Source organism: Carcharhinus amblyrhynchos, chromosome 18 (genome assembly GCF_965287045.1).
Source record: "Carcharhinus amblyrhynchos chromosome 18, sCarAmb.v2.hapA, whole genome shotgun sequence".
In the NCBI taxonomy this organism is placed as follows: domain Eukaryota; kingdom Metazoa; phylum Chordata; class Chondrichthyes; order Carcharhiniformes; family Carcharhinidae; genus Carcharhinus; species Carcharhinus amblyrhynchos.
In genome coordinates, this window is record NC_137341.1 from 38,047,932 (window position 1) to 38,066,590 (window position 18,659).

At 43.4% G+C, this 18,659-nt stretch overlaps 1 protein-coding gene across 1 annotated transcript in view; it reads left to right on the forward strand.

Moving 5' to 3' along the window:
- Positions 1-2,336: 2,336 nt before the first annotated feature.
- The window catches only part of dnaaf5 (dynein axonemal assembly factor 5), a 99,706-nt gene continuing 83,383 nt past the window's right edge, over positions 2,337-18,659 (forward strand). The window contains exons 1-2 of the mRNA XM_080206840.1: positions 2,337-2,877; positions 14,546-14,730. Of these exons, the coding sequence (XP_080062966.1) occupies positions 2,337-2,877; positions 14,546-14,730 (726 nt within the window). The remainder of the gene's footprint in view (positions 2,878-14,545; positions 14,731-18,659) is intronic.

The following is an 18,659-nucleotide window of genomic DNA, read 5'->3' on the forward strand; positions in this document are numbered from 1 at the left end:
CTTATCTTTTCTAAATACATTATATTGCAATATGTTTATTTTCTTATTCTCATGCAGTTTGAAGCCTAATCTTTGTGCATGTTAAGAAGCTTCAATCATCTTGTGAAATTGATGCTTTCAGTTCTACATGCTTATTTGTCTTTTCTGACGGGGTCGGCACCTCAATATGCAAAGATGTTAGGATTTTATTCACATGGGATTTTTCTCTTTTACTTTAAGCATCTTTCAGTTTAATTGGATCATGTGATACAATATTGTATAATGGTGCCCTTCAAATAGTGGAAATGTGTAAAGTCCCTTCCAAAGCATGCACCACCCTGACTTGGAACTGTATCATGGTTCCTTCATTGTTGCTGGATCAAAATCTTGAAATACCATCCCTATCAGCACTTTGGGTGTATCTACATCGCATGGACTGCAAGCATTTCAAGACGGTGACTCACCACTGTCTTATCAGGGCAATTGCTACTTTTTATAGAGCCCAAGAACCCTGAATGACTTAATAACCACTTTCCCAATCTGTTCTGCCACCTTCAATGATTTGTACACATATCTCTCCGCATATCTCTCCGCATCCCTCTGCTCCTGCATCCCATTTAGAACTGTACCTTTCCTTGTTCTTCCTACAAATATGTACTCTCCACACTTCTCTGCATTCAATTTCATCTGCTACCAGCTTGATTGCGTCCACTTGAAGACTATTACTATCCTCCTTACAATTTATAACACTTTTAAAGAGCTTTGTGTCCGGGGATGAAGGGGTTGACATATGAGGAGAGTTTGGGCTTGTACTCGCTAGATTGTTGAAGGATGAGAAGAGATCTGATTGAGGTATATAAAATTTTAAAAGGGATTGATAAAGTAAATGTAGACCAAATGCTTCCTCTTGTGGGGCAATCTAGAACAAGAGGTCACACGAATAGGCTGAAAGGTGGTAGATTTAAACTGACACGAGGAGGAACTCCTCGCAGCGGATGGTGAATTTGTGTGGTGGAGTCTGAATCGTTGAATGATTTCAAGCCAGAGATAGATGTATTTCTAATAAAAATGGGATGTGGGGAACAGATGGGGAGGTGGATTTGAGGCCAGATAAAGATCAGCCATGATCTGATTGAATGACAGAGCAGGCTCAAAGGGCTAAATTGCCTATTTCTGCTCCTAATCTGATTACTTTTGAATGGACCTACTTCATATTAAGTTGATCTTTCTCTACATCCTAGTTATGGCTGTAACAGTACATTCTGCACCCTCTCCTTCTCTATGAATGGTATGCTTTGTCTGGATAGCATGCAAAAACAATACTTTTCACTGTATACGAATACAATTTTAAAAATCATTCATGGGACATGGCCATCACTGGCTGGCCAACGTTTATTGTCCATCTCTAATTGCCCTTGAGAAGCTGGTGGTGAGCTGCCTTCTTGAATTGCTGCAGTCCATTGACCCACCCAATGCCGTTAGGGAGAGAATTCCAGGATTTTGACACAGTGACTGCGAAAGAACAGCAATATATTTCCAAGTCAGGATGGTGAGTGGCTTGAAGGGGAATTTGCAGGTAGTGGTGTTCCCATGTATCTGCTGCCCTTGTCCCTCTAAATGGAAATGTTTGTGGGTTTGGAAGGCGCTGTCTAAGGATCTTTGGTGAATTGCTGCAGTGTATCTTGTAGATAAAACACACTGCTGCTACTGAGTGTTGGTGGTGGAGAGATTGGACTTTGTCGATGCAGTGCCAATCAAGGAGGTGCTTTGTCTTGGGTGTAGATCATAGAATCCTACAGTACAGAAGGAGGCCATCGAGTCTACACTGACTACAATCCCGCCCAGCCCCTATCCCCAATAATCACATGCATTTACCCTAGCTCGTCCCCTTACACGAAAGGGCAATTTAGCATGACCAATCCACCTAACCCACACATATTTGGGCAATGGGAGGAAACCAGAGCACCTGAAGGCAACCCACATAGACACAGGGAGAAAGTGCAGACTCTGTAGACAGTGACCCAAGCTGGGAATGAAACCCAGGTCCCTGGTGCTGTGAGACAGCAGAGTGCTTGCCACCATACTGCCCATTATTGAATTATGTGACAATAATAAATCAAATGTTCCTTTGTATTATTTGCACTGTAAGCATTTTCTGAGTCAACACTCCAGACGAAAACAGTTCCACTCCTGAAGGGCCTGGCTCCAATCTTGGCCTTCAGCGGCCTCACCTCTGCGATGGTTCACATCCAAGGCAACAAAAGTGTCAATAAAGTTGGCTTTGTTGAAAATGCCGTCAAGCGCGTCCTTGGTAACGGTCGTAAAGTAGTGACCAGTTGCCATTGGTAACGGGGAAAATGGCGGCGGTGGTGGATGAGGCGGAGGTGGAGCAGGCAGCTGCCGTGTGTCAGGCGCTCAGCCGCCACATCAACTGCCTGGGCAACGAGAGCAAGAGCTCCCGGCGCCGGGCGCTGGAGTGTATCCGCGCCGGGACAGTGGAGCAGCAGCTGCCCAGCGGCGTCCAGCAGCGACTGCTGGCCTCCCTCCTGCGGCCTCTCCTGGCCTCCCTCTCCGACCCGGCCGAGCGCTGCCGGGAGCTTGCCGCGCTCACCCTGGCCGACTTCCTGCGCGCCGCGCCCCGGCCCCACGAGGCCCTGCCTCAGCTCATTCCCACCCTCGTGCAGCGCCTGGGCCAGCAGCAGGTGAGCGAGCCGGCCGAGGAGCTGCGGCTGCTCCTACTTCAGCTGCTGGTGCTGGCCGTCGAGGTGTGCGGCAGGAAGATGGCCTCCTACCTGGAGGACATGGTCAAGATACTGCAAAGAACCGTCGTGGACCCGTTCCCCGAGGTCAAGAAGAAGAGCTGCGAGTGCGCGGCCAAGTATGCCAGATGTATCCCCGGTAAGTGCAGAGGCCGACCTTCTTTGATCAAGATGTGGAGATGCCGGCGTTGGACTGGGGTGGGCGCAGTAAGAAGTCTCACAACGCCAGGTTAAAGTCCAACAGGTTTATTTGGATCCACCAGTGCTGCTCCTTCATCATGTGACTAAGTCCCTTTGACCAAGGAATATTGTGGATTGTCGTCCTCTGGTTTGAAGTTGGTCAGGGTGGTGACCTGAAAATGAAATCCTCAAAGGTAAATCTAAGGCTATATGATGGAACAATGCTCACGCCAAGGGGACAGACTAAGCTGATCACCTGAAACAATGGAATAAAAGAAAATTTGCATTTCCAGATAATAGACACAAAGCAAAATCTACTCAATTTAGCTGAAAGAAGTCAAAAACCTGGACTGGTAACCCTCTATGTACCTCGAGAGGTTTGCAGTACTTTGCACAGCACAAAGCCATTGACTGCTGAGCAAATCCTAAAAAATTACAAGGACGTATTCATGGGTCTTGGATGTCTCTTTGGTGAATATCATCTTGAAGTAGGTGAGCGTATGCAACCAATTCAGCATCGCCTGAGGAGAGTTCCAGTTCTTTTCAAGTCCAGGCTGAAAGATGAGATCGAAGAGCTCGAAAAAAAAATGGGAATAATCGAAAAGATGGGAGTAATCAAGAAAGTGACAACTCCTTTAGACTGAATAGCAGCAAAGCAATCTGGAAAGCTGAGATTGTGTATAGAAACTGTTGTGAACACAACTCTTCGCTCACCTGAAGGAGAGACGTTCTGAAAACTTGTGCTACCAAATAAACCTGTTGGACTTTATCCTGGTGTTGTGTCCACCCCGGTCCATATTGTGCATAGATCCAAAGGATCTCAGTAAAGTTTTCAGGTTTCACTTCCCCATTGAAGAAATTTTGCCATAATTTCCTGAGGCAAAGGCCTTTGCTACCCTAGATGTGAAGGGTGCAAGTGAAGTTGCATGAAAGCAGCAGTTCCGGACGTGCCATTTAGCATTTTCTAAAAATTCATTCATGGAATGTGGACATAACTGGCTGGGCCAGCATTTATGGCCCATCCTTAATTGCCCTTGAACTACGTGGCTTGCTAAGCCATTTCGGAAGGCAGTTAAAAGTTGACCGCATTGCTGTGGGTGTAGAGTCATATGTAGACAAAACTAAAGGACACTAGTGAACTACATAGGTTTTTAGAACAATTGACAATGGTTTCATGGTCGTCATTAGATTTTTAATTCCAGGTGCTTATTGAATTCAAACTTCACCACTTGCCATGGTAGAATTTGAACCCAGTCCCTGTGTTACCCTGGGTCTCTGAATTGCTAGTCTAGGTGGAATACCACAATTTCACCATCTCCCTCTGCGACCCCCACTCTCTACTGCTTCTATGGCTTTAGAAGAATCTCAATGCCAACAGCATGGGATAGTCAATTTTGCAAGAATGGAAGCGATTGTGGAAGACCTGCTAGTGTAAGGATGTGGAGATGCAGTGAAAGCAGTCAATACCAGAATTTAGTGAGACTGCTAGAGAGAGTTCATAGTTTAATTTGAAGCTGAATAAAAAGAAACTGCAATTGAAGATGAATGAAGTCATGTACTGATACTGAAAAGAGCTTGCTGTGATCCGGATAAAGTGCAGTGATTGGATTTGTGAATAACCAAACAGTCCTTGTCTAGTTTGTCATCGGACTGTGACCCTGTACACAAGCTCACTGAAAAGGATGTTCAGTCGTATTGGACCAAAGAACAAGGAGCTTTCACCCGCATCGAACAAGAAGTGACTAACACCAGTGCTGAGGTACTATATTATGAATGATGATGTCACCCTGCAGTTTGATGTCAGCAAGCCAAGTCTTGGGGCAATCTTGGAACAACAAAATGTGTTTGTATTCAGAGGGTTAGTGCAAACTGAACAATGTTCTGCAGACATTCAGAAAGAATGCCTGGCTATTGTCATTGCTTGTGAGCATTCTAGTCCGTAACTGTTAGTAGAGTGTGACCACAAGCCACTTCAAGGCTTCTTAAACCATTTCTGACTGCTCCAGAGTGTCTGCAAAGGATGTTACTTCATTTGGAGAGATATCATTGGGAAGTGAAATACAAGCTGGGGAAGCGGATGTCCATCACTGACATACTGTCAGGAGCTGCACTTTCTTTGACGAAAGTTGCTGATGTTCATGCAGAATGAATCTGGAAGATTTCACAATCAGAAGCAGCCGCACAACATGCTCTGGAAGTTATCAACCCGGGCGAGGCATTGAATCTGACAGACAAGCATCTTGCTCGAATCAAACAAACTATGTAATGAGTTGCAGCTCTCCAAGTGCGGCAGGAAGTAGTGATGGAGGGATGGCCAGAAACCAAGGGCACACATATGTAAGAGAATATTGGACAAGAATAAAGTGATTATTCAAGATTTTTTTTATTATTTATTAGTGTCACAAGTAGATTACTTTGTCTACATTGTTACATTATCGCTGCAACAAAGTTACTGTGAAATTCCCCCATCGCCACACTCTGGGTGCATCTTCGGGTACACTGAGGGAGAATTTAGCACGGCCAGTCCACCTAACCAGTTTGCCTTTCGGGCTGTGGGAGGAAACTGGAGCACCCGGAGGAAACCCATGCAAACTCCGCATAGACAGTGACCCAAGCCAGGAACTGAACCCAGGTCCCTGGTACTGTGAGATAGCAGTGCTTACAACTGTCACCGTGCCGCCCAGCAAAATAGCATCATGTACAAAAGAGCTAGAATCATCATTCCTAAGGAGATAAAGAGAGGCTGAAGCACATCCCTGCAAGTCAGCAAGGAGTCTAGTCTGAGGAAGGTAAAGTAATTGCTCTGCTGGCCAGACATAAGCAATGAAATCAAGGACCATATTTGTTATTGTAATGAACGTCCAGTTAAGCAAATTGAAGAGCTGTTTGACTCACGACATCCCAGTCAGACCATGGGTGAAGTTTGTTATTCATTCTCGCTGGAACTGATTATCTTGTTACAATTGACTACTATTCAGACTACTGGAAGTTGGACAAATCTGATGTCAATGACCATCAGTGAGATCATAGAATACTTGAAAGTATGACACTTCAGTCATTATGGCTTTCCTGACATTGTGATGTGTAATAACGGCCCTCAGTTTACAAATGAAGAATAAATTCAACACTCTACGACTGCAGTGTACCCAGTCAAATGGAAAGGTTGAGGCAGCAGTGAAGAATACACCTACTGAAAGCTTGAAAAGTAGTCTAGTTCAGTGCTTAATGTCACACTGTAACCAAGCTATTCTACATTTGGAAAGTATGCTTTCTATGGTGCATCTGTAAAAATTAGTGAGAGTCATAGCGGACATGCCAAATTTCCTTAGGCTTTTGAGAAATTAGAGGTATTGGCAGGCTTTCTTAACTATAGCACCAGCATGGAGGGACCAGGATAGGTTGTTTGTGATCTGGGCACCTAGAAACTTGAAGCTCTCGACCATTTCCACTTAGTTTCCTGTTGATGTCGATATTTGGGTAGAGAACCAAAAGCATGGTTGTAGTGATAGGTTGTAGATTTCAAGAAGAAATGAGGTATAACCCTTGGGACCAAAGTGGGTATGAGGGGAAGGCGGGATCAGGATATTGATTTTAATGATTAGCCATGATCAAAATGAATTGCTGAGCAGACTCAAAAGGGCCGGATGGCTTACTCCTATTTTTCTGTGTTTCTATGTTTTCGAGGAGGAGAGATTTCCAGGTTAATGCTTTGGTATCTGGGGGTGTTTTGCCACTGGGTAGAACAATTGTAGTGTTCTCTCACAGTCTGACTGGGGGGGGAAATTCTCTTGAAAGACGTCTCAAACTCTAATCTCTGGCTGTTACCCATCACAGTAGGTGTTACTGTGTGCTTGCTGATTTCTTCACTGTCTCTACCACTCTTGGTCCCTTCAAATTGTTCATTATTTCCCACCTTTACCCCTCCCCTAGTCTCAAGCTCATCTTTGTTTCATGAAATCCAAGGGCTATAAACACGAACGTTCTTGGTCTATGTCAGATCATCCCTTGTAAGATCTTGCGCTTCTACATCAAGTATTACCATGCTTCGCCAAAACTGCCTACAGCTTCAGAATAATCTTGGGAGCAGGTCAAAATTACATTTTTTAAAACCTTGGGCCTGTCCTTGTTTGGTTCCAGTTCCACTCCCATTCCTATCCATTTAATAATTGCCAGAGAATCAGCTAAAATGGCTTCTTTTGCTGCTCCTGCACAGATTATTCCAGAATTACCCAAAAGGTCTATTCTTTGTCTCCTCTCATCCATCACGCAAATCAGCCTCCCATCCATTGATTCTGTCCCCACTTCTCGCTGGCTTGCAAAGGAGCCCATGCACCCTGGACATTCTCTCTCCCATCTTCTTCCATTGGGGAAAAAGATGCAAAAGTCTGAGATCAGGTACCAACTGATTTAAGAACAGTTTCTTCCCTGCTGCTATCAGACTTTTGAATGGACCTACCTTGCATTAAGTTGATCTTTCTCTAAACCTTAGCTATGACTGTGACACTACATTCGGTACTCACTCGTTTCCTTCTTTGTGAATGGTATGTTTTGTCTGTATAGCGCACAAGAAACAATACTTTTCGTGGTGTACTGGTACATGTGACAAGAATAAATTAAATCAAATTTTTAAAAAATCATATTTCTGGTCTACTCGCTGTCCCTTGTTGACATCTGAAGATTATGTTCCACATACACACTGACAATTTTCAGCTATGGCTCACCACTACAATTTACTTCAATTAAACATTTGCAAGACTGAAACCATTATTTTCATTTATCATAGCACAGACATTGTTCCCTAATCACAAATTTCATCTCCTTTCCCTGACCACTGTGATGCTGACTGTTTGCAATCCCAGTATCCTGTTTTGGCGAGAGCTGGGCTTGACTGCCTAATTCCACCTTTGTAATGTTGTCAGTCTATGCCACTACATTAGCCCAGTTGCTGCTGAAAGCTAGTATGCTGTAGTTGCTGCCTTTGTTTCAAGTCTTTGGGTTTGAGGAAACAGTGTACTTAGTGAATTGTTATCTAGTCATCCATTGGTATTTCTGGCACACCATATTTAAATGTTATGTATCTCTCTTTAGCCAAAACAGCCAACCAGGACTATCCAGGTCAAAGTTCCACCTCCCTAAGCCTTCTGGTAATTTATTTCCTCTGCAAGCTTAACCTTCTGCATCTCCACTGATTATCATACTACTCACCTTCCTTCCTATCTCCCATCTAGCTAATGTCATTAATGGTTACCATTCTTTGTAAATGTAGCCAGTGCAAATTCAACAATGATTTATCTCCCTGCCCCCTCAACCACCTTCAAAATCTCTATATTTCTCATCTTGATGCCTTGTCGTTGTCCTCCTTCTCCTCCTCCTCCTCATTGTCTATATGCTGCTTCTCAGAGTCTAGACACGGATACAACTTCCATATGTGTATATGGAGAATTGTTTTGTGTCAAAGCCATGTTCTGTGACTTGTTTAACATGATTCAAAGCAGTTAGTGAAGTCAAAACTAAGTCAGAGCCTTTCCTTGCTGAGTGAGAATTTATTGACTTGGTTTAGCGCCGACACTTACCAGCTGCACCCGGTGTCCCAGCTATCCCCTGTTAATGCTATTTTAAATGGAACAAATGATCAATAAAATAAACAAGTTAAAGAGGAAGTGACAATCTTTAGTGAGGCACTGTAACAAAAAAATCAAAACTTCAAAGGAAACTTAGCCAAATCCCATATTAAATGTCCAATTATCCATCATCTGTTTCACTAAACAGTTGACATTAACAAACCTTAATGATGCATTTGACATTTTAAAAAATTATTTGACAACCATTAGTTATCTCTTGTCCACTTTGCGTAGTTGATCAAAACATTATCCTATCCTCCAAGGAACTTGGTGAATTTTCCCTTACTAAGTTCCACTCTATTCCATCCAGTTGCAGGCAGAATATCACAGCTCCAGGGACCCAGGTTCAGTTCCATCCTTGGGTGACTGACTGTGGAGTTTGCATGTTCTCCCTGTGTCTGCATGCGTTTCCTCTGGGTGCTCTGGTTTCCTCCCACAGTCTAAAGATGTGCACGTAGATGGATTGGCCATGCTAAATTGTCCCTTAGTGTCCCAAGATGTGCAGACTTAAAGGATTTGCCATGGGAAATGTGGGGGATTATAGGGATCGGACGGGGCGGGGAGAAGGCCTCAATAAAATATTCTGTCAGAGAGCCAGTGCAAACAAGATGGGCCGATTGGGTTCTTCCATGCTATAAAAATACTATTATTCTATGATCTCTTTGGTTTTCTATCTGTTTTATCGTCATATCTTTATGAAAGCACCAGTAGAAGTAGCTTTCTACATTAAAGACATGCATCATTGTAGTACTTAATAATTGTTTGGCACAGTGGTTAGCATTGCTGCCTCACAGTGCCCGGAACCTGGGTTCAATTCCCAGCTTGGGTCACTATCTGTGTGGAGTCTGCATGTTCTCCCCATGTCTGTGTAGGTTTCCTTCATGTGCTCTGGTTTCCTCTGACAGTCAAAAAGACATGTAGGTTAGTGGCATTGACCATGCTAAATTCTCCCTCAGTGTACCTGAACAGGCACTGCAAGTGGCAACTAAGGGATTTTCACAGTGACTTCATTGCAGCGTTAATGTAAACCTCTTTATAACACTAATAAGTAAAGTTAATCCTGGTTTAGCACTTCCAGTTCAGACCGAAAGCTTTGTAGAAGTAGAGACATCAATCAGTCATAAGAACATAAGAAATGGGAGCAGGAGTAGGCCATCTGGCCCTTCGAGCCTGCCCCACCATCCAATAAGATCATGGCTGATCTGTCGTGGTTCAGTTCCACATTCCCGCCCTCTCCCCATAACCCTTAATCCCCTCTCTTATCAAAAACCCATCAACCTGCATCTTAAAAATATTTAGTGAGGCAGCCTCCACCACCTCAACGGGCAGAGAATTCCAGAGATTCACCACCCTTTGAGTGAAGAAGTTCCTCCTCAACTCTGTTCTAAACCGCCCCCCCCTTTATCTTGAGGCTGTGCCCCCTAGTCCTACTGTCCTTTCTGAGTGGGAAGGGCCTCTCCACCTCTATCCTATCCATCCCATTCATCATCTTATACGTCTCAATGAGATCTCCCCTCATTCTTCTAAACTCTAACGAGTACAAGCCTAGTTTATTCAGCCTCTCCTCATAGCTCAACCCCCTCAACTCCGGCATCAGCCTAGTAAACCTCCTCTGCACTCCCTCCAAGGCCAAAACATCCTTGCGTTAAGTACGGCGCCCAAAACTGCACACAGTACTCCAGCTGCGGCCTCACCAATGCCCTATACAGCTGCAGCAAGACCTCCCTACTTTTATATTCAACCCCCCTCGCTATGAAGGCCAGCATCCCATTCGCCTTCCTGACCACCTGCTGTAGCTGCAAGCTGGGTTTTTGTGACTCATGCACAAGGACCCCGAGGTCCCTCTGCACTGTCGCCTGCTGCAGTTTTTCCCCACGTAAGTAGTAATCCTTCCTACCATTATTCCTACCAAAGTAGACCACCTCGCACTTGCCAACATTAAATTCCATTTGCCAGTTCCTGCAGCCTATCTAGATCCTTCTGCAGACTCTCCACACCCTCCGCGCAATTTGCCGTTCCACCAATCTTGGTGTCATCAGCAAATTTCGACACCATACACTCGGTTCTCTCCTCCAGATCATCTATATAAATGGTAAATAGCTGAGGCCCCAGCACTGACCCTTGGGGCACTCCACTAGTCACCAACCGCCAATCCGAATAGCACCCATTGACCCCCACTCTCTGCCTCCTATTTGACAACCAGTCCTCTATCCACGCTAACACCCTACCCCCAACTCCATGTCCCCTGACCTTCTGCAATAACCTCTTGTGAGGTACCTTGTCAAACGCCTTCTGAAAATCAAGAAAGACCACATCCACCGGCTCTCCTCTATCCACCGCCCTAGACACATCCTCATAGAACTCCAGTAAATTTGTCAGACACGACTTCCCCTTAACGAAACCGTGCTGCGTCTGCTCTATCAAGCAATTCCCCTCAAGATGCCTCGCTATTTCCTCCTTGATGACGGATTCCAACATTTTACCTACAATAGATGTTAAACTAACCGGCCTATAATTCCCCGCCTTTTGCCTGGCACCCTTCTTAAACAACGGCGTAACATTAGCCGTTTTCCAATCTTCCGGCACTTCCCCGGAATCCAGCGACGTCTGGAAAATAACCACCAAGGCATCCACTATCACCTCCGCCATTTCTTTCAGAACCCTCGGATGCATTCCATCCGGTCCTGGGGACTTGTCCACAATCAGCCCCTCCAGTCTGTCGAGCACCGCCTCTCTAGTAACAGTAATGTCATTGAGACCCTCCAGTCCTACCACCTTTCCATCTCTAACACCCGGCAAATTATTCACGTCCTCCTCCGTGAAGACCGAAACAAAAAAGTTATTCAAGACCTCAGGACGTATGTTGAAAGGCACAATGAATCAAATATATTGAAAAAAGGCTGCGTGAGCAACGGAGAAGGAACTATTTGGGTCAATATGACCAGATTTAGTTACCATTATTGGAACAATAAGAGGACTGTCACATGCAGATGGGCTATGAAAGAGAGTTGTTTTGATTGTTGAAATGGCAGAGAGGTAGATGGAGCAATGACCATCTGAAAATCAATCCACAGAATGGAAACATCTCAAATCTTAAATGTTTTGTTCGTGTGTTCAGAAGATGTGGGCTTGAAGAACCTGATTGCCTTCCCTGTCTTTCAGTCTCTTCATATGCAGCTAATATTTACTATTTGGCCACATGGTTGTGCATTCTTTTTGCATTTTTTACTGTTCCATAGTAATGGCGTATATATTAATTGTAGAATGCATCTAATTTCGTCCTCAACTTTAACATTGGAATCAATTATTTGTCTTATTTCTGCAGACTGAAGCAGACAAAATCGGTGTGCTCGATGCACATATTTGTTCATAACTATTAATAAGCGTTCATTTTAAGAACACATTCATGAAGGGAAGAGTGCTCATACAACATTTGAGGATTGAAAGAGGGAGTGAAATATTATAGCGCACACTAAGTGTCTTACAGAGTTTAGGAAATTGTGGGCGTACTCTGCTGTCTGCCTGCATCTGGAGAAACAGTTAACATTTCAGTTCAGTGTCCCTGTGACAGAACTCTGAAGGGTTGTCAGACTGAAACTCAATTCTGTTTCTTTGCAGAGATGCTGACAGATCTGCTATCTAATTGCAATTTTCTGTTTTTATTTCATATTTCTCGCATCCATTATATTTTGCTCTTAGATTTAAAAAAAATACTGAGTCTTGGCATGAAACAAGTACTGCAGTAAACAAATAGTTAAGAAATATTTTGAGGCTTTCTGAATATGGTCTGTGAGTGCAGGCATAAATGGTCCACCGTTAAACCCTGGAAATAGGCAGTTTACCCAGTCACTGATGTGAAAATTCAGAGAGGTGAGTGTTGACAAGGCTGTTTCACAACCAGTGGCCAAGTCCCACAGTTTCAGTGGAGCCAGAGCCATTACTGTGCTTTCAAAAGCTTGGTTTTCTGGACTCTGAACTTTGAAAGGAGTGTGGCTTGGCACTGTCATTTGCCTGCCTGGAGAATGGTTGAAATAATTTTTTTAAAAATGGGGCAAACTGCACAGTTTTGGCAGAAAAAATTGATTCCAAGCAAATTGTCCCAGAGAAAATATTTTTCTTTTCAAATAAGAATTTTAATAATTGTAGATTACAACTGGGAGTTGTGACAGCAAAACAGTAATGCTTTAGAAGCTGCTTGCTGCTTCTGAGCACCTGCAATGGAATAGCAACTGCAAAGTATTCTATCACGCCCCTGTGATACTTCTGGCAGCAAATGTTGAGAATCTAAAAAGCATTTGAATTTGCTGAGCTGTACCTTTGCAAAATGTCCAAGTTTGTGACATTAAAATTATTGCAAATATTCTGAGAGCCTATTGCAGGACAAGTACCTTTGGGCAAATGAGCAATGATGGGTGATCATAACTTTTGTGATGCGATTTATCCTACATAGATATTAATTTAAATAGTTTGCTGTTTCTTGTCGTGGTCCTGTAGTGCAAAACTAAAAATCTAATTTTTGAAAATAAATCCTAATAACATACACTTGCAATGTTCATGACAAACAGTCTTACAATTGTGTTTTGCTAAGATTTTTTTAACCACTTGCAAAAGTGACTGACACTTTGCAGTTGCAAAATTAGAACCCTTGCTGTTCCTCAAAATGTCTCATGTTGAGCGTATGAATGTGCTTTAATGATTCTATTGCACATACCCAGAGCTGCATAACAATGGAATTATGGCAGTTTTTTTGCATTAATGACGCATAAATGATGAAACTGCTTCTGCCGGTTTTTCCCTTAGTACGACCAAGGCAGTTTCAATGCCACAAAGTAGTGTTGAGATTTGAAAGCTGCTGTGGAGCTCACCATCTCCACTACCATTGGAATCACAGCAACTAAAATTCAGCAGATCTCTTGTTGAAAATGCATGGGCATTTTTATTGCTGGAAAAAAAGAGGTATGTCAAAGCTTTTCATCTTGCACTCATCAGGGCACTCAGCAGGAATACCAGTGTAAGGAGTGGTGGCGGCGGGAATAGAATTTATATTGTATGAGAAGAAAATGCTGATTGATTGGCAAGTGGACTCTCGGCTGTCAGTGTAATTCTTTGCCTGAGGGTTAGTTAGCAAATGCTGTCTAAACGTGGGATCACAACTAACGTTGGACAATGTATTTTGAGTTTTGCAAGCACAGGCTGGTTGGGTACGGTCTGTACCTTGCACATTGCAAACAGTGGTTGGGGCATGCTATTTAATATGATCTGCCGATCTTTGGAACATACGGCCAGCACTGACAGCCAATTACAGATTGTCAGTCAGACTCAGTGTGATATATTCGTGTGTATGGGAAGCTACATGTATAAATATACATGGCCTTGTTCTTTGTAAACAGAAATAACATATACACACATTGCACCAGTTTCAGCTAAACAAAGTAAGTGACAACCATTTGCTGATTTATTCCCCACGGCAATGCCATGACCAATCAGGGTCAAGCTGCCGGGTTTAAAATTTCAAACAGTGCTTGGCAGTTATCTGTTAATGGCTGTCGACTGGTGTGTTGTACAAGGCAACACCTTAACCAATCAGCATTCTCTTCTCATACAGTATACCTTATTATTTTCCCCTTATGTGGGTATTCTTGTGAAATGTCCTGATGAGTACAAGACAAAAGGTTTCAACATGTCGCTTTTTTTAATTCTCCAGTTCTGCACATCCAAACGACTACCCACATGTTTGTGAACGAGTTCATACTACTCTTCGTAATTGCTTAAAAATGGAGCAAAAAAGAAAATCTATTAAAAGTCAGCATAAATATTAATGGAAACAAACAACCAGAGTAATAGCAAAACTAAATTGATTTCTGATCAGACTGAGAGGAAACCCCCCCCTCTCAACCTTGCATCAGACAAGAGCCGGGGGAAAGACTTTAGTTGAAGAAGTATTTGTACGTGATGATTGCCAGATAAAGTTGGACTATTCATTTGGTTTTTATTTCCTTTTTATAGAAACATTTCACATGCAGTCTGAATCTCTGATAAAACCGTTGATGCAGACCATATCCCACCAACATTCAAAGGTTCGTGTGGCAGTTATACAGGCAACAGGAACAGTCATTCAGTATGGCAATGGGAAATCTGTTGATGATGTTCTTTCTCATTTGGCACAACGACTTTTTGATGATGCACCACTGGTGAGGGGAAATTTTACCTTATCATTTAATTGTCATTGTTTAAATACAGGAAAGTGTGTAAATATGTCTGTTGCTTTTACTTAAGTCAAAAAAAGGAAGTGTCTTGTTGCAGACAAGTTACAATCATTGCACTATGCTTAAGAATTACAGGGTACACTTTCTGCTTTCCAAGCCTAATAAAAAGTAATTCAACGGCACATTTTCCCAAAATATGTTGCTAGGAGGTGAGACTTCATTGCCAGGAGGACAGAATTGACTCTTGCATTTACAGGTATTAATTCAGGGTTGTGTCCTAGGTCCAACCATCTTCAGTTGCTTCATCAATGATCTTCCCTCCATTGCCACTGATGTTCAGCACCATTCACAACAACTCAGACACTGAAGCACTCCTTGTCCAAATGTGGCAAGACCAGGACAATATTTAGGCTTGGGCTGACCAGTGGCAAGCAATATTCACACCACACAAGTGCCACACAATGACCATCTCTCCTTGAGATTCAATGGCATTACCATTATTGAATCCCCCACTATTAACCACCTGGGAGTTACCACTAAATAGGAACTGAATTTGACCAGATATTTAAATATTGTGGCTACGTGAGCAGGTTCAGAGGTTTGGAATTCTGTAGTGAATACATTGAGAAGGAAAAGAGAGGCGTTTAGAAGGTACAAGGGGAGCAAATCAGCAGATGCATTAGTGAGGACAGAACATGCACGGTGGAGCTTAAGGAAGCAATTAGGAAAGCAAAAGGGGGTTGGGAGAAACTTTGGCTGATAAATGTAGGGAAAATCCCAAGATGCCCTATAAGGATATCTATAGGAAGAAGATAACCAGGACAAGAGTAGGACCCATTTGCGACCAAGGGGCAATCTGTAGGTGGAGCCAGAGGATATCAGTAAAGTGTTGAACGAATACTTCACGACCATCTTCGTCCAAGAAAATGAGGATGAAGGTATGGAATTTGGGAAGAGAGACTGTGTGAGGTTCTCCTTCAAATTGACAAAGTATTGGAGGTGTTGGTGAGCATAAAGTAGACAAATTTCCAGGTCCAGATGAGTTGTGTCCCAGGCTGCTGTGGGAGGCGAAGGAGGAGATTGCAGGGGCTCTGACCCAAACTTTTAATTCCTCTCTGGTCACGGGGGTGGGTGCTAGAGACTGAAGAATGGCTAATGTGATTCTATTTAAAAAAGGTTGTAGAGATAAGCCAGGGAACCACAGACCCAGTGAGTCTCATATCAGTGACAGGGAAACTATTGCAGAAAATTCTGAAGGTGTGAATCTATTTGCACTTGAAGAGGCCAGAGTTTGTTGAGAGTTTGATTTAGTGGTAACTCCCAGGATGTTGACATGGGGGATTCAATAATGGTAATGCCATTGAATCTCCAGGGGAGATGGTCATTGTGTGGCACTTAAGTAGCAAGCTTTATTCGTACCACATATCAGCCCAAGCCTGAATATTGTCCTGCTCTTGCTGCATTTGGACCTGGAATGCTTCAGTTTCTGAGTTGTTGTGAATGGTGCTGAACATCAGGAATCAGGGATAGTCAGCATGGTTTTGTCAGAGGGAGGTCATGCCTATCAAATTTGATTTGAATTTTTTGAAATGGTGACCAGGTGTGTAGATCAGGATAGTGCAGTTGATGTAGTTTATATGGATTTCAGCAAAGCTTTTGACGAGGTGGGAGGTCCCAGGCGGGAGACTTATAAATAAGGAAAATGCACATGGGGTGCAGGATAATTTGAGAAGATGGATTCAAAACTGGCTTATTTGTAGGAGACAGAGGATGATGACAGACGACTGCTTTAGTGACTTGAAGCCCAGGTCTACTAATAACCATTGGGATCTGTACTAAGCCTCCTTTTATCCATCATTTATGTAAACAAAATAGATGACTATGTTGGGGGAGGATGAATAAGTTTCGCAGCTCACGCAAAAATTGGGGGGGTGTTTAATACTGAGGTTGAGGTTTTGAGCTATAGGAAGATATAGACGATGGGATGGTCAAATGGGCGAATGGAATTTAACCCTAAAAGGTGTGAGGTGATGCACTTTGGCAAGGAAGTATTCAGTGAATGGCATGGCACTAGGAAGTTCTGTGGAACAAAGGGACCTTGATGTGTTTGTCCATAGATCTCTGAAGGTCGAAGGGCATGCTAGTGGGGTGGTGAAAAAGGCATATGAGACTCTTGTCTTTCTCAATCAAGGCATAGATTCCAAAAGCAGAAAGGTCATATTGCACTTGAATGGAACTTCAGTGAGGCCAAACCTGGACTGTAGTTCTGGTCACCACAATATAGGAAGGACATGATTGTACTGGAGGGAATGCAGAGAAGGTTCACCAGGATGTTGCCTGGGATGGAACATTTAAGTTATGAAGAGTTAGGCTTTTGTTGTTTTCGCTGGAGCAGAGAAGACTAAGGGGCGACCTGATTGAGGTGTACAAGATCGAGATGCATGGATAGGGATCAGTTGTTCCCCTTAGTTGAAGGGTCAGTCATGAGGGCACGAGTTCAAGGCGAGAGACCAGGGGGTTTGGGGAGATATGAAGATGATCATTTTTATTCACAGGTTGGTGACAGTCTGGAGTGCCCTGTCTAGGAAGGTGGTAAGACATTGCCTCACATCCTTTAAAAAGTACTTCAATAAGCATTTGACACAACATAACATTCAAGGCTATGGCCCAAATGCTAGTAAATGGGATTAAAAAGAATCACTGAATCCTTATACTGCAGAAGGAGGCTTTGCAGCTCATCGAGTCTACGTGGCCAAACAATCTAACCTGCACATCTTTGGAATGTGGGAGGAAACTGGAGCACCCAAAGGAAACCCATGTAGACACAGGAATGGCATGCAAACTCCATTCGGACAGTGACCTGAGGCTGGAATTCAACCCGGGTCCCTGGTGCTGTGAAGCAGCATTGCTAATCATCATGCCACCCTTAAAGTTTATTTATTAGTGTCACGAGTAGGCTTATGTTAACACTGCAATGAAGCTACTATGGAAATCCCCTAGTCGCCACACTCTGGCACCTGTTTGGGTCCACAGAGAATTTAACATGACCAATACACCGAACCAGCACGTCTTTCGGACTGTGGAGGGAAACCTGAGCACCCAGAGGAAATCCACCGAGACACGGGGAGAAATGCAGACTCTGCACAGACAGTGATCCAAGCCAGGATCGAACTCAGGTCTGAGGCGCTGTGAGGCAGCAGTGCTAACCACTGTTCCACTGTGCTGCCCTGCAGGTAGGTAGGTCAGGTACTTCTCACTTTTTGTTGGTGCAGACTTGATGGGCCAAAGGACCTCTTTTGCACTGCGAACAACAGGCCTCCTGACTCTCCGGAGTCTGTCCACTGTTTATAAGGCACAAATCAGGAGTCTGATGGAATATTGTGTACTTGCCTGGATGAGTGCAGCTCAATCAACACTCAAGGTTTAAGTTGGTGTGAATGAATATTCATCTATTAGAAGTTAAATACTTCATGCAAAAAGAAATATTGAATCTGTCCAATGAATCTCAAAGTTGGCTGTTGTTGGATCTTATTTTTCTGAGGTTAAACTGTGAGGGTACGTTGAGTGCCTTGTCCTATCACAGGTAGTGCAGGTTCAATCTCTCCATCTCGGGCATGTACTCTATATTTTGTTTGACTTTGTCCATACCTCCATTTCTTCTCCTACGTACCATTCCACTGAGCACACTTGTATGATTGAAATTCCTTTCTTCCTGGATCTAATGCTTTTAATGTGCTTGGGTTGGTAGGGATGAGTTTAAAAAAAGTTTAAAAAAGGAGTTGACCAAAATAAAATACTGAGGAGATAGAGAGGTGGACAAGGAATCCCAAAGACTGAGAAAAGAATTAGATGGGTATATGATATCAATTTCCCACTCCATTTCGTGCATGCATTAAGGGTGTATTTTCTCGCGG